This window comes from Contarinia nasturtii, unplaced genomic scaffold (genome assembly GCF_009176525.2).
Source record: "Contarinia nasturtii isolate CC-2019 unplaced genomic scaffold, AAFC_CNas_1.1 Cnas_scaffold_695, whole genome shotgun sequence".
Lineage (NCBI taxonomy): Eukaryota > Metazoa > Arthropoda > Insecta > Diptera > Cecidomyiidae > Contarinia > Contarinia nasturtii.
In genome coordinates, this window is record NW_022198046.1 from 3218776 (window position 1) to 3246658 (window position 27883).

Here is a 27883-nt window from a genome sequence, read left to right on the forward strand (position 1 = left end):
TGAGTTTCGATACAAAACAAGAATAAGAAGGACGGTGAGAAGAAGAAGAGAAGCCATCATTACCGCACATCTCTCATGGCAAATATAACAAAATTAAGTGTGTTGCGTTTGGTTGTGTTGTTTTCATTTTCTTTGGTTATTCTATCCAATATCATCGTCATTCCTTTATCTGTGCAACAAAACCGAAAAGTGTCTTCCATTCGACTCATGTGCACAAAGCAAAAAAAAATGAACCCAAACACATTGGTTTCCATTACAAGCGAATATATTCAACAACATGAAAACAATATTATACTTTAAAATGCAACCACCGTAAATTTTCACCGAAACGCACGCATTTTCCGCCCAACATTTTCAATTGTACGATGTTGTTGTTCAAGCGAGTGATACACTCCGCATCAACAATTCTACGGCTGCCATTTATCAAAGAAGCTTACACAATCGTTCATCGAAGAAAACTTCTCGCACTCTGCCGTTTATTTGTGTTGGTATTGGACCAGAAATGTGAAACAAAGCAAGCATTGAAATTCATCAAAATCGAGATGCGAAAAACGAAAGAAAAACACTTCGGCAAAGTTCGATGGAACAAAGGTTGAAGTGACTGAGAAAATGGTGTGAGAGATAGAGAGAGAGAATGATGCGCCATTCCCTCAAATATGAAGATATCAATCGCAGTTCGGCATCTTGCTCGTAACTCACCGTTCCAGTTCTCGGCATTCGACAATGTGTAGTGGTTACGATGTAGCACATAAAAAGGATAAAATAAACACATTTGCATTGCAGATGAGATCAAACTTACGGTTAAATTGATTTTATAAGAGCATAAAACAAACCGTTATGCGGAGAGAGAGAGCGCGCGAATGAAGCACAGCCATCCAATCTTGGATTTTTACCTTTGAAAAATTTATGCTAAACGCTTGTGAGAATCATTTTGTACGCACAGTGAAAACATACACGTTTTGGCGTGTAGTTGGTAGAAAGGTTGGTGCATATATTGAAACGAAATGTAGAAATGGTATGAATCGAAGGGGGGCTGAGATGAGATTAGGTTCGTTCGATTTCAATATTGTTATGTGTATTGTATCGAACAAGCGACTATGAAATTGGTGTGTTTGTCGATGCATCGAACACACATCAGTCTTATCGATGAGCTAAATCAAACAAAATAAATGTGACGTTGTCGACGACGGCGACAATGTTCACAAAAGTGGAATTTCGAAATTGGTATGCATTTAGCTGCGATTGATAGTTTGCTGACTGGCGGCTCCTGTTGTCGTTGTTGCGTATATTGGTGTATGAATTTGGCATGAATCCAAAGAATCGGAAATGTAAATTAAATGTTCAATTGGATTAGAACGAGACAAAGGGCGAAACGCGCGCTCCCTGCTACCTTGCACAAATCCGCTCACATCGGCTCAGCACATCACACAAGCCCTTTCTCATGCTTTGCAATTCAATAAATTTTTAATGTAAGTCTCGAGGTGGAGACGAGATTTTCAGCGGCATCAGCAACCGTTGTACGTTTATACATTTTAAAATTGTGCACAGATTGCATTGCCGAGTGAAAGAAATCCGGAAAATCTAATCCCTCACAATGAATATCCAGGAAGAAAATATGGATTTTATTTTTTGAAAAAGCAAATCAAGTCAACTAGTACAACGATATACTTGCCGACGTGTCAATGTGAATAAGAAGAATATGTTTCGTTGAATGTCGAAAGGTAAACTTCACATTCGAACTTGTAAATGGTTTTTATACCCCGCACATATTTCACTTGTTCATCCTTTTCTCACATCTCAATTCATCGGCTTTTATTGTTTTGTTGTTCTGCCTAAATATCGGCATTGAATTGAATTTTACCCCTGATGCATCACATTTGCCGATCACTCTATTTATCCGGGATGAAAATGTTTACTTGTACCTTGTCGTTCGGTGCCTTGCCATTGACATTTGCATTTATATTTCGATGTACTTGAGTGAAACAGATTCAATTTTATTGCATAATTTTTGCTAGTTTCATGTTTTGCATTGAATTGCTCGCAATCTCTTTCGCTCTATCTCGTGCTTCGTTTCTCTCATTCGAAATCAATATAAAATGCGAATAATACGGCAATAAGGAAATGAAGGAAATTTCCCTTTTTTGCTACCTCAGCATTGAGTGACTGTTTCACATAATTTTACATGCACTGTGATATTTCTATATTTTTCGGTATGTACTCGTCGGATTCATTTTCATGCAATTCTCATACTCATTGTATCTCTTTCATGATGTGAGCATGTACCGTTGCTATTTGGACCGAACGGAAAGGAAAACGAGCGAAAACATTTCGTTAAGTTTCCATATTGCAGATATAATATTTCCTTATTGAATGTAGTAAAAAAGGGAAATAATAACAGTAAAAATTCTTATAACAATAACAATAATAGTAATAAACTGCAGAAAATGGTATGTCATTTTATTTTCGTTTTTGCGACGACAATTCGTTATTATCTGGAAAGATGAATCTTTGTATCTCATTTCAGCTTCAAGTGCAATACCAGAAAAAAAAAGAAAAGAAAAATGCCTCTTCTGTTGCCCAACTCTAATACTAAACACCATTCTCATTTGCGATGAGAAGAGAGAAAAAAATCCAATTCAACCGAAGTGTTTTTACATTTCCGCGATTTCCAACTTATATATATACACATTTCCTTTCGGGTACTTTTCATTATTTTCATTATATTTCAAGTGGATACTTAATATTTTCGGGGGTTTTATCGTCATAATTCTTGCCAATACACTTGGTAATCTTGTTTTTCTGCAATGTTTTTTTTCTGTGTCTTTTTTTTCTCTGCTCGAAATGAGAAAATAAAATGGAATTGTTGAGTTCGTACCTTGTGTTCCATGTATCGCAATTGCCAACAGCACCGTTACCACAATTGTATCCATTTTGATGATAATTTATGTTATTATACCGAGGAGACGCTGCACAGAATCTCACTACCGCACATTCGTACTTTCGATACAAAATATCTGACACCGAAATCAACCGAGAAAATATTTTTTTTTTGGTTTTTTCTTTATTTCTCTTTTTTTCTGATTTGTCGACAATTTGCTAACTACATCGTTTTTAACCTCTTATTTTTCGCATTTTTTCCATTAGCAAGAAGTTTTCCATGACAAAATTCCTTAACTCGATAATTTCGTTTCAACGGCGCGCACTTTTCACATTAATCTAAAAAAAAAACAACGGAAATCGGTTTTTTATCAGCCAAACGGGATTTTTTTCGATGAATTTTCTCAGTGCTGTTAAATTTTATTTCAAACACGAGCGAAAAAACGAACTTTTCAAACTATATAATCATTATCGATTCGAATGCTTCAATTTCCAATTCAATTTTGTCACACACAAAATGATTCGTTTTCGTTTCTATTTTATAGTTCACAGTTTCATTCTCAAACTCGTTTATTCGTTAAAAAAGGTTAAAATCCATTTGATTTTCCAAAGGGTTCAACTTGATGTATCACTGTTTCTTTCTTTTTGTTTGTTTTCATTAAAAATAATCAACAAAATGCACGATTTTCAAGCAAAAACATACGGGAGTAAAGCACACAAGACGAAATGATTCTTATCTTTATATTTCAGATGCTTGACGGCTTTTGTCTTATCTTAAGTGGCATCATTTCTTGACACAAAAACCATCCGAAGAATTTTGAATGTTATCACCGATGTAGCTTCACTGTTGTCGTTGTCGACGATACGCTCACAGAACTTTCAATATAAAAAACAAACTGATGGAATGTAAATTGTTGTAGAGAAGAAATAGCAACGAATTTTCACTTCAGAGCAACGTGAATTGTTGAATTCTCGTCGATATGCTGAATCGAATGAGAAAGGGAGAACTAACGACGAGCTTTGCTTCGTTTAGGTCTGTTTCTGCCGCTATCCCAGGCTCAACTAAACTTTTCCGTGCTGCGAGCGAACAGCATATCGGCACTCAAATTGAATCTAAAGCACTTTTCCTTTTTTTGTTCTATCGTCCTGTGTGTATCGCCACTTCGGCTTGTATTCAATGAACCCGACTCACTTGAGTCCATATAGCGTGAGTGTGTTTTTAGTGCCAAAACACAGTTGTGCTTGTGTTGGTTTTCCAATTGGAAACATTCCAATGCGTGTGTCTTATCAGTTTGTTTTCATAGCAAACGTTCCAGTGCGTGCATGTCAGTTCCCCACTGTCAAAACTGGATTATGCGCCCTTTTCATTCGTTGGAAATAGAAAAGCCGAAAATTGCCGAACGTTTTACGCTGGAATACTGCCGATAACATGCACGGATATATACTATGAACGAAAAATGGTATGCATTTTGTGTCTACAATTTCGAAATGCATTGCGTTTCAGGCAATGTTTTTCAAATTGAAAATAAAAAATGCAAGATATTTTCACTGCACGCTCCCATAAAAATGATGTGTAAACATTACAATGTAATAAAACAATTTGACGATATTGTTGTTGTTGGTGGCACTGTTGATTTTTAAATGTATTTTCATACCTCAATCACAACCGCGTTTTTTCCTTTTTCACTCTCTTTTTCTCTCTGCCTCGATCTCCCGCTCTCTCCCGTAATTCAATTGACAAAAATGTATGCTAATCGGTGTTGTTGAAATCCTGTACTGCCTTGATATTTAGTAATTGCGTCTGTTTTGCTCATTGTTCCGCATTTTGTCTGCGAATTCGGAATATTTATCGGATTGAATACACAAACAAAAACCGGGTTTTTCCATTCATATTAATGCGAAATACGACTGTGGTCTGAAGCAAGGAGTATATGCAATATCTGCATTTAAAACGCAAATGTTCTGTTTCCCGACGATTATTCCTTCGTTGGCTAGACGTTGTTTCGCATGTGCATTAATGTTTGGCTGTAAATTTCAACTAAACTCAGCACCAACTGGCTCGTACTTAATATGTATACATGCCGTGGTGACGTGTTATGTGCTGCAAATGGAACAAGAATGAATTTGTTCTCGTTTACAGATGGTGAAAGCCATTTCTTTCAGTGAAAAGTGAAAGTGATCGGTTTTTCATATTGATGCGTTTGCAATGTGGAAATCATTATATTGAACTGCTGCAGACGATAAAGCAAAACAATTCAACTCAAGGAAGTATGCCACTAGACATGAAAAAATGCGCTTTCAATTTCACTTTTGATAATTCGTTTTTTCCTCCATCAATTTTTCTTCCATTTCCACATTCTTGATTCATTCAAAATATTTGCAAAATTGGTTTTTTGCCTAACCGATGACGACACTTGGTCCCGTTTTTTACGTCTGCATCAAACATTTTTTTTAATGTCATCATGCATGTGTTATTTTTGTGGAAATTAAGCAAACAACAGGCAAATGAAAAGTAAATTCACTTTTTGCTCTTTTCACTTCCTGCCATAGTTTTGAACTCGTACTCTCATTTTTTTCCATAGTGTAGTACAAAAACAGTTAGTGAATGCTGAATGAAATATCGTAAGGACAATGGCTGTGAAGTGAGCTGGCAGTATAGAGAATAAAAAAAAGTTCCACTAGAAAGTTCTTCCAAATGAAGAACGAACAAAAACAACGAAAAAAAAACAATTTAAAACACAAAAACAATCCAGCACGATAAATTTATGGTCACTTTGGTTCCTGTATATGAACGCGCGCGCGAGGGAAAGAAAATGAAGTTTCCCCCTGCCAATGCCATTTTTTTTTCTTTCATTATTCGTTTGGCAGTAATACTTTGTTTGGCCCCAATTTTTTTTTCATCGTGTTCTACTGTTGGTTTCGATGTCGTGCGGCTTGTTCAGCGGTCGGTTAAAACTTGAAATTTATTCGTGTTTTGCGCTTTCATCGTGCTGTGTGTTTATGCCGACATGCAGCTGGCTTAATGCTGATGATAAAATAATAGAAACATTTCTACACATTAAACTTGTAATCAAAACAAAACTCTCGAACAACAAAAAGAATCCGACTACTTTGACAATCGGACAGAAAGAAATGTAAGCAATTGAAAAACACCATCCATTTTTTGATCAACACACAAAACACATTGCAAGCATAATATTCGGTTTTGCGTAAAATTTCTTCTCTTTCGGTGCCTTTTTTCTCGGTGCTCTAACGGTTCGTTGAATATTAATATCGCACTGGTTGTGATATTTACGATTTTTTTTTGGGGGAGAGCAAATGATAGAGAAGCCGACTGTACTTACTCGTGACCTGTGCACATGACGTGAAACGCAAATCATGAATATGCGGTTTGAATATGAATTCATCTAATCAATATAGTAGACAAAAACACATGTGCGCTTTGCTCATCATCCCAAAATCGTTATCAGTTGCTACAGACTCTTTTCACTCTAAGTCCGGATGTTTGTTCGCGAACAATCTGTCACAATGCACACACCGGTGTGTGTATATTTGCCAAATCAAACTCATTCAACTTGCTGTGTGCATGTGATTCGTTGGATCGTTACAAATATTACATTTTTCCTGTTTCGCATTTTTCTGTCATTCCATCGGTGATGGTGTTGTTGTTGGTTGTTTTCGGCATAAATATCAGGCAGACTGAAAATGCGTTGGGTTCGTTCGTTTGTTGAGTCTCTGTTATCAAATTGAATTATTATGGATGAGACTGGCGTGTAACAGTCTGCATTTGTAATACATCATCATAATCATATTAATGATAGTGAAACCCCAACCGAAATGGATTGTCATATGGAGACAACAATCAGCACAAGATTTTCACGAAAAAGAACCAAAACGAAAAACAACCGAAATGATGTTGTTGTTGTTTCGCATGCATGACTTTATACATATCCGAATATGCGAATTTGTAAATCAACGTGTTAATTGAAACATCTATCATTTATAGTCTAAATTAACAAGCATCAAACCACACCTCGTTCGAGTGTAATGTGAATGTTTCAAATTATGTGCTTTTGGTTTTGATATGACTTTTTTTTTCGCAGCATTATAAAATGTTTTTTTTCTATAAAAAAAAGCCTCAAAGTTGATGACGGCACGATTTTTCTTCCCTTAAATGTGACAAATACGAATTTAAATCACAACATGGGACTAGTTAACGACGTCGCATGAATCAAATCGCCTGCTGAGAACTGAAATGTTTGTCATCAATCGTACGACTTGTGGCGAGCTGCTGAAAATGTGCGATCGAAAGGAGGTGGCAGTGTTTCTTTTTTCTCTCTCTCATTGTGATACGTTTATAAATTGAAGTGTGTTCCATTGAAATTTGATTTTGTTTGAGGAGTTGGTAATGCGACCGCACATTATTCTAATTGAAATTTATGCATGTGCCAACAATTAATGGTGACGCCGTTTCATATCGTTGACCAAAAAGAGGAAAATTAAGTTTCACGCAATTGCTTTGTTCAATTTGCCGCTTCAAATGGAGATTGCATTGAATAATAACGGATTATTATTTTTCTTCTTTTTTTTCTGCATGAGACGTGTCAAGCACAGTGCGGTCGAGGCTCTTGTGCCATTTCTCAGTTTACTCAATTAACGAGAGAAAAAGCAATGAACTGCAGATTGGACGTATATTTTAAAATGTGAAGATTTTCTCTCAACTCACCCTCACACGTTCAAAACGAAACGGTAACATTTTAGCGACGGCGCAATCTCTTAAACATTTCAAACATGCAATTGAAAACAAAAGGGCAACAGAAGAAGAAAACTGGTGTGTAATGAACTCAGGAAAACAATAATGAATGTTTGGATAGGCAGTTACATTAATTACATATCGACTACCGATATAAATGAGGCTCACCAGTACGCACGCAAACATTCATGCTTCTTTTTTCTTTGTGCATTTGATGGAACAAATCGCAACCTAATTTTCAATGATAATCGGCGTACGCGAAATTATTATTTCAGCATAATTATGAGTGCGTGTAAATGGTTTCGGTTTAGGGCAAATACAGCAGCAATTGGTGGGTATTATCGGTTGTGTCCGTTACGATGTATAGATTGACAAGCCTGACGATGATGATCATTATCGCAAATAATGTCGATTTTATGAAAGCATCGTGCGTAATGAATGGAAATGATAAATTGCAAATAGACACAATGTTACAGTTATTGATTATTGATTAGAGTGTGTTGTACAACTAGTTTGGCCGGACCACGATATGCAAACAAGCAAAACCTGATTAATTAACGGCATCATTTATATACGCCAATGCAATTTACGAACGCAAACGACACATACGCACAAACACAGGGCGAGAAGGTAGAGGGAAGAAAAATAAGAACACATCAAGCCATTACCAACCATAACGAATAGATTTATTTAAATTCATATACATTTTGGAAATACTTTTAAAAAATGCCAAAAATAAATGCATCGGCACTTTGAACAATTGATGGCCACAAATTTGTTGCTGAACGTGCACAGTTTTCGCCATCAGCCCAGTTTACCCTTTTTTCTTTAACGTAGCATCGACAAAGGTTGATCTCTATTTCACATTGTGAAGTTACTTATTTACCCTTCGTAAAATGTCCAATCTGTTGTTCCATGCACATGGACATTTTTCTGCATTACAGATTGCACTTTGTTCTCTTTGATTGATGTATTTTATCAAATTTCAATTTAATTTTATGCTTGGAAATCAGTGTCTCAAATACAACACTGAATCAACTAATAACAAACATGAATTTGGTCCACGTTGGAATTTATCTCTCTGAAGACTGTGTTTTGGGGCAATTAAACAGTGAGCAAAAATGCGATTGAAGATTGATTTATAAATGAAACAAATATGTGCAGATAACTTATAAAGTTAAAAAAAACTTGTTGTAAGAAAATACTGAAACAGAAAAATATATTTGTAGAAATAATCAATAAAAATGAATATAATTTTAAATTATATTATTTGCGGCCAATGCGTTGTTTAACTGATTTTTTAATGAATGCGTGTGCACCACTTCAATTTGGATAACTACGTACTTATCATATCTCATTATTTGGGTAAACACATGATTTGGTCGAAATACATAACATGAAGGGTGGCAGATCGAAATAGAGTACGGGAATAGTGTTAACGATTGCCAATGTAGAGCACACCGCTACTCAAACACTAATCGAGTGGAATGAGCACAACAAACATAAGTTTCCATGTAAAATCCAACGACCAAAATTTATTGCAAATGCACATACACAAGCATGCGTGCGTTCGTTCAAATTTAGTATTGTATGCAACCAAATAATCTTTTAATATTTCAAATCAATAGAATTTGGTGCGTGTTTTTGGTTAGTAGCCAATTCATTTCATCAACCGCCGTGGAAATAGTTTGTTTGATTTTCAAACATGTAATTCGCATGAATCGTTGTAAAAACACGCACAGTTCCGATTGATTGAGATGTTTACAATTAAATTCCTGAAATTTCAAATTCCAACTGCAAAAACAAACGACCAGCGAGCATTTGCGATGCAATTTTTTTTCTATTTTGGCTGAATTCTGCCAATGGAATCCTTTTGATATGATTCAAAATGCTAAACAAATCCCCAAAAGGGATTTCCGCTTCAATGAAATAAACCAACAAATTTTGATTATTGCTTTACACAGCCCGATCGAATTCCGACAGCGGGGTGAATAAACCTTGGTTCGGGTTCGGGTAAAGTGCATTCTTGTTAAATCAAATAATTTGTTTTGATAAAAGATTTTTCGATCCGGCCAAATAGTCATATCGTTTATGTTTCTATGTAACAAACAAATCACTAAATCAAATAAAATTCATTCGTTGTGTAATAAGCGCGTGTTCAACCGCTTATCTACATCGATATATGACTGGCTATGTGTGTATATTAAGATTTACACTGACTTTACACGGGCCACCCTCTTTCAGTCACTTTCTTTGTTCACTTGGGCCCAGCTGCTCACATGACAATACGAAAAAAATTGATGAAGTGAAAACAATCAACGCACTTGGAATGTGAACTATTACGAGAAAAAAAAATGTATTTCCTTTGAAATGAACGAGAACCAAAACGAAAAAAAAAACCATTCATGCAATAAAAATCTCAACCTATTGCCTGTGCACAGCGCATTCGTGCAAGTCACGTGTCGTTACCGATTGCGTTTATCAATGTCTGCAGTAGCAAAAGCTGAATTTAAAAACTCATTCTTTTATCTCAATCTTCTTTTTTATTTTCAATTTGCAATGATTTTTTTATTTGAGTGCGTGTTTTGAAATTATCACCCTTTCCGCATCCGAACAAATCGGGTGTCTAGGTTTTTGCTCCCAAGTGCAAACGTGCGACGAAACACACTAGCACAAAGGTGCCTTTAGAAGAAATGCATTTCTATGGTACAGAGAGAGAGAGAGAGAGAGAGAGAGAGAGAGAAACGATTTCAAGTGAATTTCTCCATAGACACATTATAAATGAGCAGATTTTATTCATTGTTTTTACGACTCTTTTATTTTTGCGGCGAAATTAAAAATAATGTATTTAACCGAAGGTTTTATGGCATGAACAGAATCCCAATCGTCAATTTTTCTGTTTCGATTGAATTTTTTTGATAGTCTAGAATTACTTGCGATCAAAAGTATCCTTTTTGTAATTTAGTCCCGATATTTTCGGCAATGAATTTGTTTTCTGAAGAAACAGAACAAACACAATAATAATGAAGTCTATGTGGGAATGAGCGCTTATAAAATAATACCCATTTGTCTGAGTTGATGAATTCTTCGGTTAATGGTAGCATTGAAAAAAGACGGTCACATATCTTTTGTTTGAAAAAAAAAACAAACAACAAAAAAAAAGATTGTGATGAAATCTCCGATTTTCGACATTGAAGTGAATATATTTTCATTATAAAAAACTACAAACAAAGGGTTTTTTGCCTGTTGTTATTTCTCAATCGAAAATGCTGTCGTGTGCATACGGCGAAAAGATTTAAAGACACAAATTCAAAGGGCATTTATTCGATTTTAATTAAATTGCTTTTTCAATAAATTCGGAAGTCACACGTGCTGGCACTTGTTTGCCCGAACTCGAATTCATATTAAAAATGAAAAAGTCTAAATCGAATATTAAAAGTACTAAAATCAAATAAAAAAGGAACGAAAAAGACTTCATAAAACGTTTGGCACTAAACGTTTGGGTTCATAATAAAATCTCTCAATTTTAAAACCAAGAATATTTTTTTTGACTCATGCATTTGATGCTAAGAGAAAGACAATAGAGAGAAAAAGAAGAAAAACATGAAATAAGACAAATAAAACAAACAGAAAATTATCATCAAATTCTATCGAATTTCGAAATATAATTATTAAAAATCGTATTCTTTTCGGCTGTTCGGATACTGTTCGAAATTGACTCAAATTACTCAATAAAATTAAACAATGTCGTTGAAATTGCAATGGCCCGTGTACTTTTTGAATATGCTAATTTGTATTCATTGCCCATTTACGTGTGCTGCAATGTATTCCACGCAAAAGATACAATTACCTAAAATCGAAGTTCATTTCATTTAAATTTTGATGCTCCATAATTCGATTATCCAATTAACTTCCACATTACGTGAATCAGTGAACATTAAAAGGAAATTATTGACGCGATACTACAACAGCACCAAGATATAGACCGTGTGTATGAATTAACTGATGTTGCTTCTTCCCTTTTGCACAACAACAACAACAACGGTAGCCAACACCATTGTCAAAATGATTGTCTATAGACGCAAACCAGTGAAACACATACAAAATAATAACAATAAATGGCAATGAAAATGAAAACGATTAAATGATTTCGCTTAAATATCAATTTCATGGACTTACACCTCTCGATGCTTGGCAACTATAAAACTTTCGACACAGAGAACAAAAAACCAAAACAATTGAAACTCGATGCCGTTCGTATTTATGAAAAATCTCCCAAATATATACAAAACAGACAAAGATTAATTTTGCAAGCGTGCGCCATCTATTGGTGTATAGCTGAACCAAACGAACTTTCGATAGAAAATCATTGGAATGCATTAGACGCACTCATCAAAAGCATGTGACAGCTCTTGTCATTGGAATCCAATTTTTGTAAACAATGTGCCTGCGATGACACACAAAAGATTTTCTTTGTTAAGAGTTTCATGGAATAAATAAAAATGCACAACACACCTGATAAAAATGCATTGAATACCAGTGCCTTTTCACCAGTCCGATGTAAGTAGAATCAATAATACGTAAAATTCATTGAAATCGGTTTGGTGACGGATATGAGCGGATTTTTCATTGTTGTTTGTTATTTATTTTCAGTCACTGACAGTCCGTCGCATTTGAAATCGCTGAAAAATGATAACATTGGCATTAGAACACGATTGAAAGCCACCGCAAAGACATTGGTAGAGAATCATCGTAAATGGGATGCAGCACATCGTCGTGGTATCACATTGTGTAAATCGATTGAAAAGTGTAAATCGCATGCAATCAAAACATTCAATGACAGTACTGATACAAATGTTGCCGATAAAACGCTGTATCCGACGGAATTAAAGGCAATTTGTGATAAATTGCAAGTGATTACAACGATATTCGAAGATGTTCGAAACAGTGCAAATGAATCAAGGCGTCAAATCGTCTCGTTTATAAAACTTGGCTTGACAAATGTATTTGCCGACAGTTCGTTGGTGTATCGAACATGGGATTGTACAATGCTTCAATCAGCCACCGACCGAATTTGTGATGCATACGAAAACGAATACGAAATGAAAGTTAAAGTGATGGAAAATATTGCGCATTCACGAAACGACGATGAATTAGCAATGCATTTGGCCGTATGGGAATATCAAACGCATGTTGATTCAGATATAGAAATGCTCATTAAATCATTGATTATCGAAGCTGATATTGAACTTGACGACAAAACGTAATGAATAATTTTAATCGCTATTTGATTTGAATAAATTTGTATGTTACCAAGAACGAGTGGTTTTTATTTTATTTCTCATTGACATTGACTTTAAACCTTACATAATTTTAGCTCTTGATTCGGATTCTTGTGTGCTTGCTGGCTGGTCGTTAATCAATTTCACACCAATTGACGTCCTCTATATGGTTCTAATACAATCGCGTACCGATTACGACTAGTTGGGCTGACGCTATTGAAAACAGGAGAAATCGAATAGAAAATAAATTGATACATTGCGTCGGTCCATTCAATCGTATGGGTGGAATGTGTCTAGAATAATGAATTTATTATGTTTGCAAAAAAGCGGTTCTAAACTTGTTTGCGCTGTCAAAGATTTAGTTGGTTTTGGTTTGATGCGGTGAAAGCATTAAACGTGTTTGTACAAAAACCTACACGTAAAAGAAGCGTTAACAATTATGTGAGCTCTAATTGATTCAAATGAATTGGGAACAAAACGCAACTAATAAGTAAGCGTACGTCGATAATTTTATTCATTCATAGTTTTTTAAATTGAAATTGCTAGGCCGGGGTCATCAAGTTCAAAGCCCACGGAAGCGGCATTTTTTCATGAGAGAATAATTGAAACTACATTGAATTGGATGTATAGTTTTTTTTCGGGATTTTTCTTGTTATATTTATTAAATACACAAAATATCATATATATATATTTTTTTGTAATATTATTATTTTTTTTTGCTTTCTTTTCATAACATTTACAGTCTAAATTTAAAGCTTAACCTAATACATTTTATTTATCACAATTTGGCACAAACATTCATTCTTCGAATTTTGGTTCTCTCTTTTGCTATCTCTATGTATCTCTTTTCTCTTTCATTTCATTCATTATTCTCGTCTAACTATTTAATGACTATAGTATAAATACAATATTTTTTTGTTCATCGTCTCTGTATACAATGTACGTTGCGTGCAGCACTTTGTATTTTGCCTTTCGATCTCATTAAATCTAATTGAATTGAATGAATGAAAGAAAAAAACAACAACAACAACAAACTAAAATGACAATAGTTAGGACTTGTGTGTGATTGAGAAAGCAAACAGAAATTGAAATAGTCACACTGCGACCCACGGAAAGTGAATCTGTTCTCTCTCTCTATATTTTTTTTTCGTATTTGATGTGCAGTTCAGCGTGTAATTGATTATTGCTGGGAGAAAGAGAGTAGGCCTTTTACTTTCTCAATTATGTGTGCAATTGTACGACGTTTTTCAGTCGAACGTAATCGATGGATTTGTTTGGTATTTTTTTGTATGATTATGCAGTTCGCGGTATTATCGTCAGTTTTCTGCCAATTTCCACAAAATTTATGTGAGAAAACTGAATGCCATTGAATTTGAACGAAAAAAAAAATACCGCAAATTTAATATACCGATGAAAATATTGAATAATACTTGAGAAAATTATGATTCATTTCACCGAACGATTTCTTTTTCGTTTGTAGGTTGAATTTGTGTGTATGACTTTTGACTTGGATTTCATGTAATTAAATGTTTTGGACATTATTTGCATATATGTAATAAAGACGATGATAATACAAGTGGAAAGTCTTGTCGCAATGTTTGCACAATACATGTTCAGTTGCCGTAAAAAGAATGTCAAACAACGGTTATTTTGCTACGATTCAAAAATCACCAATTATAAACATTTGCACGTCACACACTTGCCTATTGACCGTGCACAGCATTTTCTTACACTTTCTTGTGTCCACACGTTCGCCCCAAAAAACATCATACACACAATTCGAAATTCTTCTTCATCGCACTTAATTACAATTGGCAAATGTTATCGCGGTACGATTTAATTTGACATTTTATTATTTCGTTTTAATTATAAGCAAACGCATGGGCGGAGAAGGTGTCGATAAACTCAATCGACGTTGCAGTCGTGTATTTCATTATTTTATGTGAATTGTTTGCATTAAGTATTGTTTACGACTAGAATTTTTAGTTCTGTGCATCCACCTTCTTCCTCTGGCTATATCTTTTATAGCAATACAAACTGTTTTGAGTGATGTTGAAAGCGTATGGCATACGAAAGAAATTTGGCTTTCAAATCGTATACACAATGGACTGTAAACAGTTACTCATCTTCATGTTCTTTTTAAGGTTTGACTGTACAAAATTAAAACAACCGTCAATTTGTTGGTGAGAATAGATTGAATGATTTCACATGGAACGGTCACAACTCACTCATGAACAAAAAAAATCTCTTCCCAAAAAGCATACAAATACCCGTACAAGAATATCTATATTTGATGCGAACGTGTCAACGTTTCAAAACGACAAGTGACGTTAAATATCTTATGAACATTGAATACTAAGAGCGTACGTAGTTTCTTTTTTTTATTGTTTCAAATTCTTACAAACGAATAATCTCAAAATTGATCAGACTTTTTGAAATTGATTTCGCGAGTTTGTTAAAAATTAAAGTGGGAAGCGTTGATAACGTCATTTTATGATGGAAAAGAAAACGTATTTGGAAGAGACAAAACGTTCACTCAAAAGTTTGTTGCAATGAGTTGGCGTTTCGGAAGACGCCGGACAGTGCTACCGCCAGTTATTAATAATCTCATGACTTAATCGGGTACGAATTTTAATAAAATGTAACCCGAAATTGCACAAACTCCGAGAGAATAGCGAGAGTTGAAGAACATGACTTTATGAAAAATAATTCTTTGCACCGTTTATACAAATCGAAGAAAAAAAAGACCTAGCTCAATGCAACCGATTCACTGGCCACACTATCGCAGTCGCTTGATTTATGCGTAATACTATGCTCATTTGTAAAATCGGATGCTGTTTGTTGTTCAATTGTGATGACTGTTGATGCGTTACAACTATTTGATACTACATTTTCATTTGTTTGACTAATGCTATTACTATTACTACTGGTGCCATTTCTCGTTGTAATAACACCACCATCAACTGTATTTTGTTGGATATTGTCCCGTTCGTAGGTGGTGCTGATGTGTGCGGCAATTTCCAAATCGGCATAATTTGGCAATGACACATCCTGGTAATATTTGGTATGTAGTAAATTGGCTGGATTCAATTTAATGGCCTCATCATAGCACGGTGGATCCAAAATCACCACCGTATCGTATTCTGGTGGCTTTTCAACTGTCGGAGGATCAGCAACGGATATCACGTGAATGGCATCATTATCGTCAGTCTGCAAAAAGTAAAAAAAACAATCGTGAAATTAATGTAATGAGCATACATTTACAATTGAGATATTGCTAATAATAATCGCTCATTTTATACAAATGGTTTTGAATGCATAAAAAACTCAACCATTTCTCCAATCACGCCAAAGATTAATTGATTTCCATCAAATGTAAAAAACACACACACATATGTGAACCATCAATCACTCGATTAGCTGTAATCAGAACACCGGCATTATTCACGTTGAGCTCGCATTTTATCAAAGTTGTTTTTTCCGACACAATCAACGCTTTCCAAATGAGCGAAATAAACAGATAGATGAACCAAAAAAAATACACTGGTCATTGACTGATGATAGCCAAAAATGTCATGACTTTCATTGTGTTTACGTTGAATTTCGTCAGTAAATATTCAACTTTGGCAAGCATTTCGCATAAACAAATTTCAACTACCCACATTCTGCGAATACGATCGACGGTTTTTATGGTTGTTTTTGTTCGCTGTTTGATGTGACAAAATTCAGGACAGTGAGATCATTTAAAATTTGTGATAAGCGTGAAAAAGAAAATTGCTACTTATGTTTATATTTATATTTCGGTGTCTAGACTTTGCCAAAGTATACTGAATCCAGTTTGAAATTTGTCGAAAAACTTTATTGTTTCGCATATCCGCTTCGTAAATGTTTACAATACTTTTTTCAGCGAAAACATCTGTTTTCGGTTAATGGTATTGAAAAAGAACATTATTGAATAGTATTTTTGACTGGATCTGATTTTTTTTTTTTTTCAAAAGGAAGGGTCTTCATTATTATAAAAAACCCGGTTTATTAATAAGTTTTTTGTCCATTTTTTTAAAAAATCAGACTAAAAATTAACCGCATTAAATCGCACGGAAATAAATGTGAATAATATTGAATATGGCACGGATTTAATGCTTGAATAAAATGTTATTGAATTTACAGTTCCACATATAAAATGCAAACATGAAAAAGCAAATATGTTTTTAATTAAGTGATTTTTGTAGAAATGAATTTACAAATTTAAATTAAATAAATCGGCGTCAATTTATTGAACGTTCATATGTTATATTTCATTGTTCAAAAACGTGTTTGCATTTGTAGTGAAAACTCACAATTAACCGGATCTTGTTAAAAGTGATTATTTTCTCATATGTATTTTATTGAAAATACACTCATTTTTTTAGTTGGTTGACTTTTCAGTTAGATATGTCTCATTCGGTGTTAATTTCAATTGGATCATTTATTTCTTTATTCATCATCGATTTGCATGGTAAATAAACATTAGCCATTCGTATGAGATGTATTTCATATTGTTTCTCCGTTGCATTGTTCAAGCGTGATGTGGTTGAGTGTGTTCGTGTTAAATAGTGAATGACCGTAAAATGAGCAATAATAATAGTAATAATTACCTCTGATACACCAACGGCACTACGATTTGGTACATGAAGCCAACAGCACATAGCTGTACAAATTAAAAATGCTCCGCCAATAATACATGCCACGCCAGCATATCGAAATGGATCTGTGTAGTTCTCTGCAAGGCCTATCCAGTTGATCAGAGCGCCGAAACACAATAAAATCATACCATAACGATATGGTTTCTGTGTACGTTGCGCCTCCTCTGGTGTCATTACTAAAAATTTGAATGAGAAAAAGCAAATTAACAAACTAAACTCAAGAAGCATTGAATATGGCAAAAGAGAAGCGAGAAGACTGCAATTAAAACAAATGGACAACGGAAATTATTGTCTTGTGTATGCTACGCGATTTCTGTTATTATTCTCTCACGTGGTAGTTTCAGTGAGCAATATTTTGCGAAGAAATACAACACGCGGAATTTATTGAAATTTATTAAAGTGTTCCTTGTTTTAAAGTGAAATTTTATCGAAGGTTAATTATCGTTTTGTTATTGAATCTGAATTTATAAAATCAATTCATATTCGATAATATTGTAGGTATATTATAATAAATTATATGTTCCTTATAACATAAGAACAAACAATTCAATGCTGGGTATATGGTTGTTGTGTGAAATAAGTCACTGTGTCAAACAATCAACGTTAAAATCTTAGCACCGAATTCATCTTTAATCTTATTGTCTATTTATTTGTACGATAACAATCACCCAATTGTTCTTCATAGGGTTCGCTAAACTTGTAGCCGAAAGTCTTCACAGTTCAAACAATCGACATTGTCAATAAAACCGAAATTTGCTTTTCTAACACAGACGATTTTTTTTTGTTTCACCTCATAAATAGCCCGCCTAATTAGTTGATGTGATAACCGTTTGGTTTTCAATCATGTGATTTGAATCGTGACACATTCGCATTTTACACCGTAAAAAACTCTGTTTTTGGTTTCAGAAACTTCCGACTCATATGTGTATGTAAATCTTTAAAAAGTTGTTAGCATTTGATATCAAGAAACCCCTATATCTTTCAATTCTCGAACGTTGGCGGGTACCGCCAGGCACTGATTGCTTAATATTAACTCAATTTGGAATAAAGTTGATAAAAAAAAGGTTTATTCAAAAAATTCAATGTCATCAAGAAATAAACAAATCACAAATCGATAAATATGCGAATATATTTTAAAAAAAACATCGTTATCGATTTGTAAACGCATAAATGTTTGTGTGTTACTTTGCATGTATTAGATAGATCCAATGCTTAAAAGCAATGTCATTCGAACCAGTTTGTTAATGCAGTTTATAATGTTAAGATTTACCGTATTTGTTGCTTTGACACATTACAATCGAATTAAAAACGCAGATAAGGTAAAGATCTCAATTCATACTCCAGCAGGCATGCAGTATGTAAGTGAAAGAAATATAATCAAGCGAACAAGTGATAAAAGTCCATAAAGTGTTTTATTAAGACGTTTTAGATAACGATAATTAATTATCACCAAATACACACACGTGCACACTAAATAATACTCCGTTAGAAAAAAAACTCGAGTGTATTTTTGTAATCTGGTTGCCATGGAGGTGCTCTTTTTCGTTGTCATCGTGTGCGTTCCAAAACTAAATTTAAACACACCCAAAATCACATGACATCACACTACCGCAGTGTACCGTTCCGAAAGTAGTCGAAGCGCATTTTAAATGTTCACATGCATCAAAACAATACAGAAACAAATCACAAATTCATCACTTAACTTACCATCCGTTTGGTAAAAGTTCCGATGGAATGTGTCCATTGATACTCTACGCGACACATATGGTGTTTCCATTCTTTTTTGCTATTTTATTTATATTAACTCTGTCTCAATGTAAGTGTATGTGTCTTTGGTTCTCTGAGATTCTGTTTATATCTCTTTGTGTATATGTGTGTTTGTATATTTGTGAAAGGTCTTTGAGTTCAATTAATTGGGTTTTGCTTGAAATTTTTTACTAGCATTCTTTAAAAAAGAAAAAAAGAAGAAAAAAAACAAATAAAACGTGTGAAAATCAAAAACAATGGTCAGAAAGCCACACATATGTGCCAATTAATTTATTAATGCGGATTTAACTACTTGATTTTGGAATACGATATACATGTTATTCACAATGAACTTAATCCAATGACATACGAAGCGAAAACAACACACGAACACAGAGTCTACACAGCTGATATACGAAAATTTTATGGCATGGACGAATTCTTTTTTTATTTTTGACAATTCGATGCGAGATTAATCATATAGTGATTTTTTTTTCTCTTCATCGAATCACAGGCGACATGGACACTTTCGATCGTACATGAATTTTTGTTTATGTTGATTAGTCTAAAAGTGTTAGTGACATTGGAACACCTTCAAAATGGCATTGTGTTACCGAGCTACAGCTACAAATATATGATTCGAAAATCACCGATATAATTCTAACTAAAAATGCGTGAGTTAAACTCGCTTTTGATTCCCACCAGAAATAAATGAAAATTGTTTAAATGATTAGAATTTCTCTAAATATGATACCATTCCCAGTTCGATACCATTCAAAAATCTTCTATTCACACCCAAATTGGATTGTAAACGTGATCTGAATTGCGATTTTAAACTCATCTGAAATCGTTATTATCAAACAAACTAATGTTTATCCGCCTTCGAGGCTAATTTGATATATATAAAGAAATTATTGAACCAAAAAAGTTACGATCACACTGATTGAAAGATGAGTCAAGGAACTTCGACGAATACGACAGTTTACGATTTAATCATTGATATTATTAGATGTTTTCTTGAAAATGACCAAGAAAACAAATCGATCCGACATGAAGAAAAAAAATGTTTCGAAGTAAAAGCGACCTTTCCATATTGAGACTTGATTTTTTACTTTGTCATGCAATTTTGAAGTAAAATGGTGTTCGATTTCAAATGTAACAATCCCAAGTTCTGTGTGATTTACGAAAATCGTAAAATGAAATAAAAAATCATCATCAGATCAAACCAACAATTGAAAAATTATCATTAGACACTTCCGTTCGGGTTAGGTAAAGTATCAAGTAATTCGAATTGATTTTCTTTGTTCCGTTCGACGCTTTGGCAAATCTTCCGTGAAGCATCACATATACACAATAAATTCGTAGGAAATCCGTAGGATATGCTGACTAATATTATTGCACATATGCTTAAATTGGCGATGCGATTGAATGGAGAAAATCACCCAAACACACCGATCATGCACTGACAGATTTCAACGCCGACAGCAACAAAGTAAATAATTTATTACAAAATCAAGGTTAGACTAAAATGCTAAAGCATATGATATCACATCAATATTCAGTGTGTATCAGTTGAGAGAGTGTGAGAGAGCAAGAGCGCGAGATAGATATGACAGATAGAAACAAAAACGCACATTCAATTTAAAGCTGAATATTTTGTATATGTGGAAAGAGAAGGAAGCAAAAAAAACTGAAACGTCGAAGACAAACAACGCAGCTACATGATTGCTCATAAACGATTAAATACGCTTTAAATATGGTAAGCGAGTAATGCGCGCGCACACTCACGTTCACTAATAATAATAATCATTCAGCAATAGCAACAGCGGCGAACGAAAAAAAAGAAGAAAAAATCACCAAAGTCGCAAGTGCGGTTGTCTGTTGAATTGAAACTCAGCACGACAATGTTTCAGAAAGAGAGAAAAAAACATACGCGCTTCCGTATTTTGTACATACAAAATATTCATAACTCACACTTATGAAATATTCTCTTTGCATGCAACAATCAATTTTAATTGTTAATTGAAGAAACCATAAAATTTTTAACAATTTTTATGCTCATAATAATAATGACACCCGACGTGTGTGTAATTCTCCTTTCATCCGACTCGGCAACTTTTGCTTGATTTTTTTTTTTGCGACTTAAGAAGACAGTTGTTGCGTGTTTGTTTTAAGTGCGTTGCATTACCGGTTTTGCACTTGAAGAAGAAAGAAGCTGGCATGCAGTAGTTGACCACTTCGGCGAACTTGTACTTGAATTTACACGTTTTTTTTTAAATGGCCGGTTCTGCGTTACACTTGGAAAATTTTTGCGAGCGCAAGCTACAATAAATCCAGTCTCATACATTTTGATACAAAGAACTAGATGACAGCGAAATAGAATATACAATTTAATTAAAGACCGTGTTATTGTTTTGGTTTTCGTGTCGCAAAACACTGAACTCATCAATTCTTCTTTTATTTTGCTTCTTTTATATCATCCATTCGCACGAGTGTGTCTGTCTGTTAAGCTATGCAGCTTGTCATTGACTTTTTCCAGACTTTCTTTTGCTATGCAACTGACTTGAATAAACAGCGGAAATGAACTTAACATAAAACGTGGCCCATGGCCAAAATAAAATATTCTGGCTAAAACAAAAAAAAGTGCATGAAAAATCTGTCTTGTTCCAATTCAATGGTCGCGACCATGGTCAGCCGATGACATTTTCGACAATTCGTAATGTTTCGTTTCGGTTAAACATGTAAAATAAAAAAACATACAGAAAAATCAAGCACGCGTTCGCACAAGTTCAGAAAGTTCATACATTAAACGGGGTAACCTATAGCTTAATGAAGTAAATAGCTCAGTAAATGTAGTTCATAAACAAAGTTCACACAAATCATTGATTGATTGTCAATTGAACTTTTTTGTTGTTGTTATTTATTTGTGTCAGTTCATCGACGTTAAGCAATCATCGACACGGACAATTGATTTGAATTTTCATTATGGTTGATTGTTCATAAAATGTCTGGCATAGTCAATATGCCAATTTTTTTTTTTTTTGCTCAATCAAATGGGGGGTATTGAAGAAAAATGATCGCAAAAACGGTACATTTACATCCATAAATTCAAACGATATCGTCGACAAATCATGAAATGCTATGCTTAGCACGAGCACAAAAGAAATGGAGCGATCGGCACATATGCGACAGAGAAAGAGAGGCAGATCTAGATAACGAGCAAGTGAAAGAAGAAAAAAAAAGAGAAAGAGATGTCAGCCGATTTAATTTATTTTCGAAGAATCAGCAGCAATATCAACAAGCACTGATGCTGACTCATATAAATAAAACTAAATGTGCGTGCCAAAGCATGTTCTATTTTCATGTGGCACAATAAGAAAAATGAAGAAGCGAACAAAACAAAATATCGAAGAAAGGTAAACGAAAGATTTGTACAGAGTACGTGATTTTGCTAGAGCATAAAAATGCTTTTAATATTGCCTCGTTAATAACATACATGAAATATGATCCATACATTTCGTCTCTTTTTTTTCGAAATTTAAATTGAATGAGAATTTTAAATCGCAACATTTGCACATGGATCAAGTACGTATACACGAATAAAACGAAACATTGCCAAAGGCAAAGGCACAATGCCCGATCACATACAAATCACTTATGAACTCATACACCGTTTGACAAACAATACTTTTGTCTGTTTTGAATAAATGTGTCCGCTAATAGATTTTGAAAAGTTTCATTTTTCATTGAGTGGTTTTTTATTACTCTTTTTGACCCGCGTTTTCGACCAGGGCCAAATAGAAATCTTTTTTCTTTGAAAAAGCTAAGCAAACAACTAACCATTCCGATTATAATTTCATAAATTGAACCCTGACTTTGACATTACAGTACATAAACCTTTCGCTTGTCACCCAGACAAGAAATAGATTACCGAAAAAAATAGTTGCTCCCAAAATAGTCGCCTATGGCAAAAATCAACTCATACATTTCATTTAAGCAAGTCATTTGAAAAATGCCGTTTTCTTATTTTGTCGAGAGGAAAAAAAACACTCGCACACTTTTTCTATTCAAATTTGTAAGTCTTGAAACATTCATATATTCAACACGAAAAAAAAAAACATACTTGAAACATTTTATTTTCGTAATCTGAGACAGTTGAGCTGCATATATTTGAAAGCAATTTTACAGATTTGCATCGAATAATAGGTCGAATTGTTGCCATTTTCACAATTCGTTCAAAAGATAATTCATAAATTGCATCTTGCAGTTTTCGCGGTTGTTGTTGTCATTTTCAAACACAAAGGTTTTCAACAATCGTTGAAATGTTGCGATAAACGGTTGCTCACGTCAAAGAATTATCATTATTTTATGTGTGTGTGAAAAAAAAGCATTTATGACTTTTTCGCAGCGCATTCCATTCAAAGTACGACTCTTTCAAAATTAAAAAATCGACGATTTTGTGCTTATTTTCGCTTTAAATTGCGACAATTAAATCAGTTTGAGTTGGTGGCACGTAATGATCGATTCAACCATCAGTTACAATTGGCGTATTTCGAAAGACAATGTGAAAAAATTCGAGTACGAAACGATTCATTAGAACTGATATGTATTGTTACGTTGCAATGTCGAAAAAAAAACAACATTTATGCCAAAACTTCTGTGCTGGAGATAGAAAAAAAATCACGGTCCCAAGCATTTGTCGGACTTTGGTTTACCTTTTGTGTGCGATATGCACAAACATTACCTTTTTGTCTCAAAGAATTGTTATTTACTCATTTCGTGTTTGAATCGCGACGCTTTTGAACGCGGCTATATCCAAATTCTCGTATAGCTCTCTCGTATTCTCTCACATAGCGCTTTGCTATTTCGATGTCTATTTCGACATCGTGTTTAATTTACTTCGAAGAGATATATCTTCAACTTACGAAAAAAATCCGGATCACGATTACGCGCGCCCACATTAATCAAATCAGTCGCTATAGCACACGAAACCAATGACGCGACACACACACATATTCATATTTTGTTTACCATTTTTATAATTTGTTTGTTTTTCATTCTCAGCTTATTCAAACTGTACTTTATTCGTTCGAAGAAATACAACAGCTCTTTTAAATTTGCTGTTTGCAAAGATTCATTTTTATTGCTTGTTTCTAAAGGTGTGTGGATGTAGTTATCTACCGCTCACGCACAATCATCGCTCATTGAAGAACACATGGTGTGTGTATGCGAATATTATCACTGTCCCAGCATTTAATATCGTGATTACCATTATCAAATGCGCTCGCAATGCAATGAACAAAAGAAATGAATGTATGCTGTTAGAATCGGCTAGCTTTGTTCTTTTTTCTCTCTCCGCTGTACAGTAAACGTTCTGATTCGTTGCAGCTTGCGAAATACAGAGTCTTAATGCCGATCTGCAGCGCATAAGCAGCGGTGCATTCGTGCTTGGCCTATGATTGTAATCACAATTTAAGAAAATATACTATGTACGATGTACGTTCAATGCATTGTTGAATGCCCTTTTTATCCAGCATGTGCTTTTTTGAAAACCGTTATCGGAAGTAGCCAATGTTGAAATCAATCAATAACAGAGAAAAAACAACCGCAAATGGTCTGTATTGAAACAAGTTAATAAAGCATGATACCAAAAATCATCATTCCTCAAATAAATGTCATAAGCCATTCGGGCGCATGACGTCTGGGAGAAAACGATTCTATAAAAAAAATATTTTTGTCGAAATTGTTTATATGCTCTTTGCTACAAAGACTAAAATGAAAGAAGCTGATAACATGTCATTTCTTATTGGTTTGGATTTATACACAGAATAAATCTTAACGAAAATTGGTTCGAGATAAGAGTCTGCGTGCGAATTATAGCGTAGCATTTGCTTGGTAAAAAACCAGTCAGTCTATTTATAGTTTACTGTTTTTTGCAATGGTATTTGTAAATATACACGTGTATTGAGCAAGGTAATTCGAATTGGTATAAAAAAAAATCTAAAACTGGATTTGTTCAGTGATTTTTTAAAATCATATAACGGACAAGTCAAACCTTTATTATGATTGATGTTATCATTCGATATTTGCTGCGGTTTGAATTTTCATTTAAAGAGAAACAAAACAAAAATAGTTTATATATAACTGACACTTCACACAACTTGCTAATTTCTATCGGCACAATGTATATTTTGCTAGACGCGAGAAATGCTCACGCGGCTTGTTCAAATGCAGATGCAAAAAAAAATTGAAATACTTGTCTCTGGGAAAACAAAGCCATATCTCATTACAACTATAATTGAATACCCGTCATAACACATATGGTTGACACGGGAATGCGAGTGTTTGTATCGATTGCATATGTGTAATGAATTCGCAATTACATTATTTCACGCAGCTAATAAACAAATGTAATTTCCCGATGTGAGTACGATTAAACACGTTGCAAGTGCGCGCACAGTCGTGAGCGGGGAAGTTGGTATACGGGTATGTCAATAAGTGATCGAACTCCGGGCTTTTTTGTCATTGTCGCCATACGGCAAATTAGTAAATATTTACCGAAGCTACGAAGGCACGGCGATTTCAACGAGCGTAAGATTGAAACCAATTGTAAATCGATAACAAAAAAGAGCATGAATCAATTGAATGTGAGTGTCATTTCCAAAAAAAAAAAAAATTCGAGCGATTCCAACTAAGTGAAAATGTAAATAATCACTTGTTGAAGTGTGAGCGATTCTAATGGATAAAAAATGAGTTCCGCGAATGATGATGACTTTTATTATTGTTATTAGCTGGACATCACAGTCCAGTACAAATTAACTGTGAAATTCAACCAAACGTCATGATGATACGCTTTGATTTTTTGTGTTACGCTACAAATGTTTTCGATAAAAACGATTATTAATATTTTAACCCGAATGATTGAATCAGCAAATGACATTATCAACATTCCCAGCATTAAATGGAACACACAAAACGATTCTTTATGAGATCGATACACAGAAAAAATAATCTTATATGACTATGTTTGAAGAAAATGTGTGAATGTATGTATTTTTTTTACCGAAACTGTATCGCCTTCTATATTTAGCTAGAATGTAGCACATTTCAATTTATCATCCAGAACCGAACACCAATAACACGAACGAAACCGTCGTATATACACTTGATTCAAAATTATTATTGCAACTGGTTTGCGGGCTTCGATTGGTGCGTTGCGCAGCAGCAAAAGATTTTGCGTGGCCGGTTATTGATGCGTTTTATTATTTTTTTTTTCAGTCCGTGTATGCGCGCGCCTGTCGTCCGTTTTTCTTTAAAATGGTTCTTTCGGTGTTGCAATTCGTTATTCTTTACGATCTGTACGGATTTTCATGCACTCGGAAAAATCCACAGAGTAAACAGAACTCGATATTTCAATCAGAAAACACTTTGAGATTTTTTTTTATATTCACAATATTTAATGTTTTCGTCTTTATTTTTAACACACACAATTTTTTTTTCGAAGCGTGTCAATTTCACAACCGACCGTTCTTGTTTCAGTACAGTTTGTGCTGGATTCGAAATGAGTTAATTCCTGGGGACAAGTTATGTGACATGTGACAGTCGATGATATTTACACCGCTTTTCCAAATATGTTTTATTTTTATCCACACAAAAAAAAATAGAACACTTTGTTATGTCTTCTTCTCATTTACACACAGAACTAACTGATCTTCGTTTATAGATAATAATTCAAGTTGAAATGACTATGTGTATTTTTCTTGTGATCGTTTGGTATACGGTTTAAATCTTCAAAATGACAAAATACGCTTTATAATCGTACTTTGATGCAAGGAAAAAAACCACTTTCTTGGCTTAAAAACACAAAAATACACATCAATTCTAGATTCACACGACAATGTAAAAGAGAACACAAGAATATTTCTATTTTGTTTTATCTATTTCGACATTCGGTTTTTAAGATCACACCAATTTTCTGTGGCTGTGTGATTCGTTTAGCTTGCTACCTTGGCAAGACGGTGTACGCAACTAAAGTTAATTTTATTTTAACGGTTACTAATAAGCATCGAAACGAGCAGCGCACCGTGCTCAAAATACACATACACACCGTTGAGAAAAAGTGCTCAATGTAGCCATCTGAAACTGAAAGCCAACAAAAATAATAATAACAACAGAGCCAACGGCGACTCACTTTGGAAGTGAATGAAACGAGCGAAAATGAAATAAACACACTCGCATGCGTATACGTATGTATGGTTAAGTGCACAGCTGACTGATACAATCCAAACAAATGACACTGCGTACGGAGCTTGCTATGAGTTAAAACCGGCACTACGGTTGAGTGAAAAATGAACCGATCGCTGTGCCGTTGAAAGGTTTATAAATATTTTGCGATTCAAACAATTATTGTTCTATTTTTAGCATGTTTTCATGTTTGAAAAAAAAATTCTTGTATATATTTCAATAATTTCATCAAACACAGTTCATTTTTCTTTGATATATTTGACAGATTCATAAATTCGATTTCGGGATAAACAACGTCC

The 27883-nt window shown here is 34.3% G+C and overlaps 3 protein-coding genes across 5 annotated transcripts in view; 1 reads left to right on the top strand and 2 right to left on the bottom strand.

Moving 5' to 3' along the window:
* LOC116340806 (roundabout homolog 2-like) overlaps positions 1-3233 on the bottom strand; it is a 50902-nt gene extending 47669 nt beyond the window's left edge. The window contains exon 1 of the mRNA XM_031767490.1: positions 2876-3233. Coding sequence (XP_031623350.1) covers positions 2876-2930 — 55 coding nt within the window. The 5' untranslated portion in view covers positions 2931-3233. The remainder of the gene's footprint in view (positions 1-2875) is intronic.
* An 8839-nt stretch (positions 3234-12072) lies between these two features.
* On the top strand, positions 12073-13122 carry LOC116341248. The gene is made up of 3 exons (XM_031768195.1): positions 12073-12190; positions 12284-12893; positions 13008-13122. The coding sequence occupies exons 1-3, from the start codon at positions 12133-12135 to the stop codon at positions 13012-13014; spliced, it is 675 nt and encodes a 224-aa protein (XP_031624055.1). The 5' UTR covers positions 12073-12132; the 3' UTR covers positions 13015-13122.
* Positions 13123-13575: 453 nt separating this feature from the next.
* LOC116340861 overlaps positions 13576-27883 on the bottom strand; it is a 23140-nt gene continuing 8832 nt past the window's right edge. Inside the window, exons 1-4 of one of the 3 annotated variants that reach the window (XM_031767581.1) lie at positions 26404-27369; positions 19302-19539; positions 17547-17770; positions 13576-16122 (exon numbers count right to left, since the gene is read on the bottom strand). In XM_031767581.1, the coding sequence (XP_031623441.1) occupies positions 15661-16122; positions 17547-17770; positions 19302-19371 (756 nt within the window). In that variant the 5' untranslated portion in view covers positions 19372-19539; positions 26404-27369 and the 3' untranslated portion in view covers positions 13576-15660. Of the gene's footprint in view, positions 16123-17546; positions 17771-19301; positions 19540-26403; positions 27371-27883 lie in introns of those variants that run through there. The other 2 variants (XM_031767582.1, XM_031767583.1) reach the window with 2 other exon arrangements.

Excerpts from the sequence above, each read along its gene's own strand:
- LOC116341248 (XM_031768195.1), top strand. The coding sequence starts at position 12,133 with ATGCACAACACACCTGATAAAAATGCATTGAATACCAGTGCCTTTTCA. Across the intron at positions 12,191-12,283 it reads TGCCTTTTCACCAGTCCGAT|TCACTGACAGTCCGTCGCAT; the intron begins GTAAGTAGAATC and ends ATTTATTTTCAG.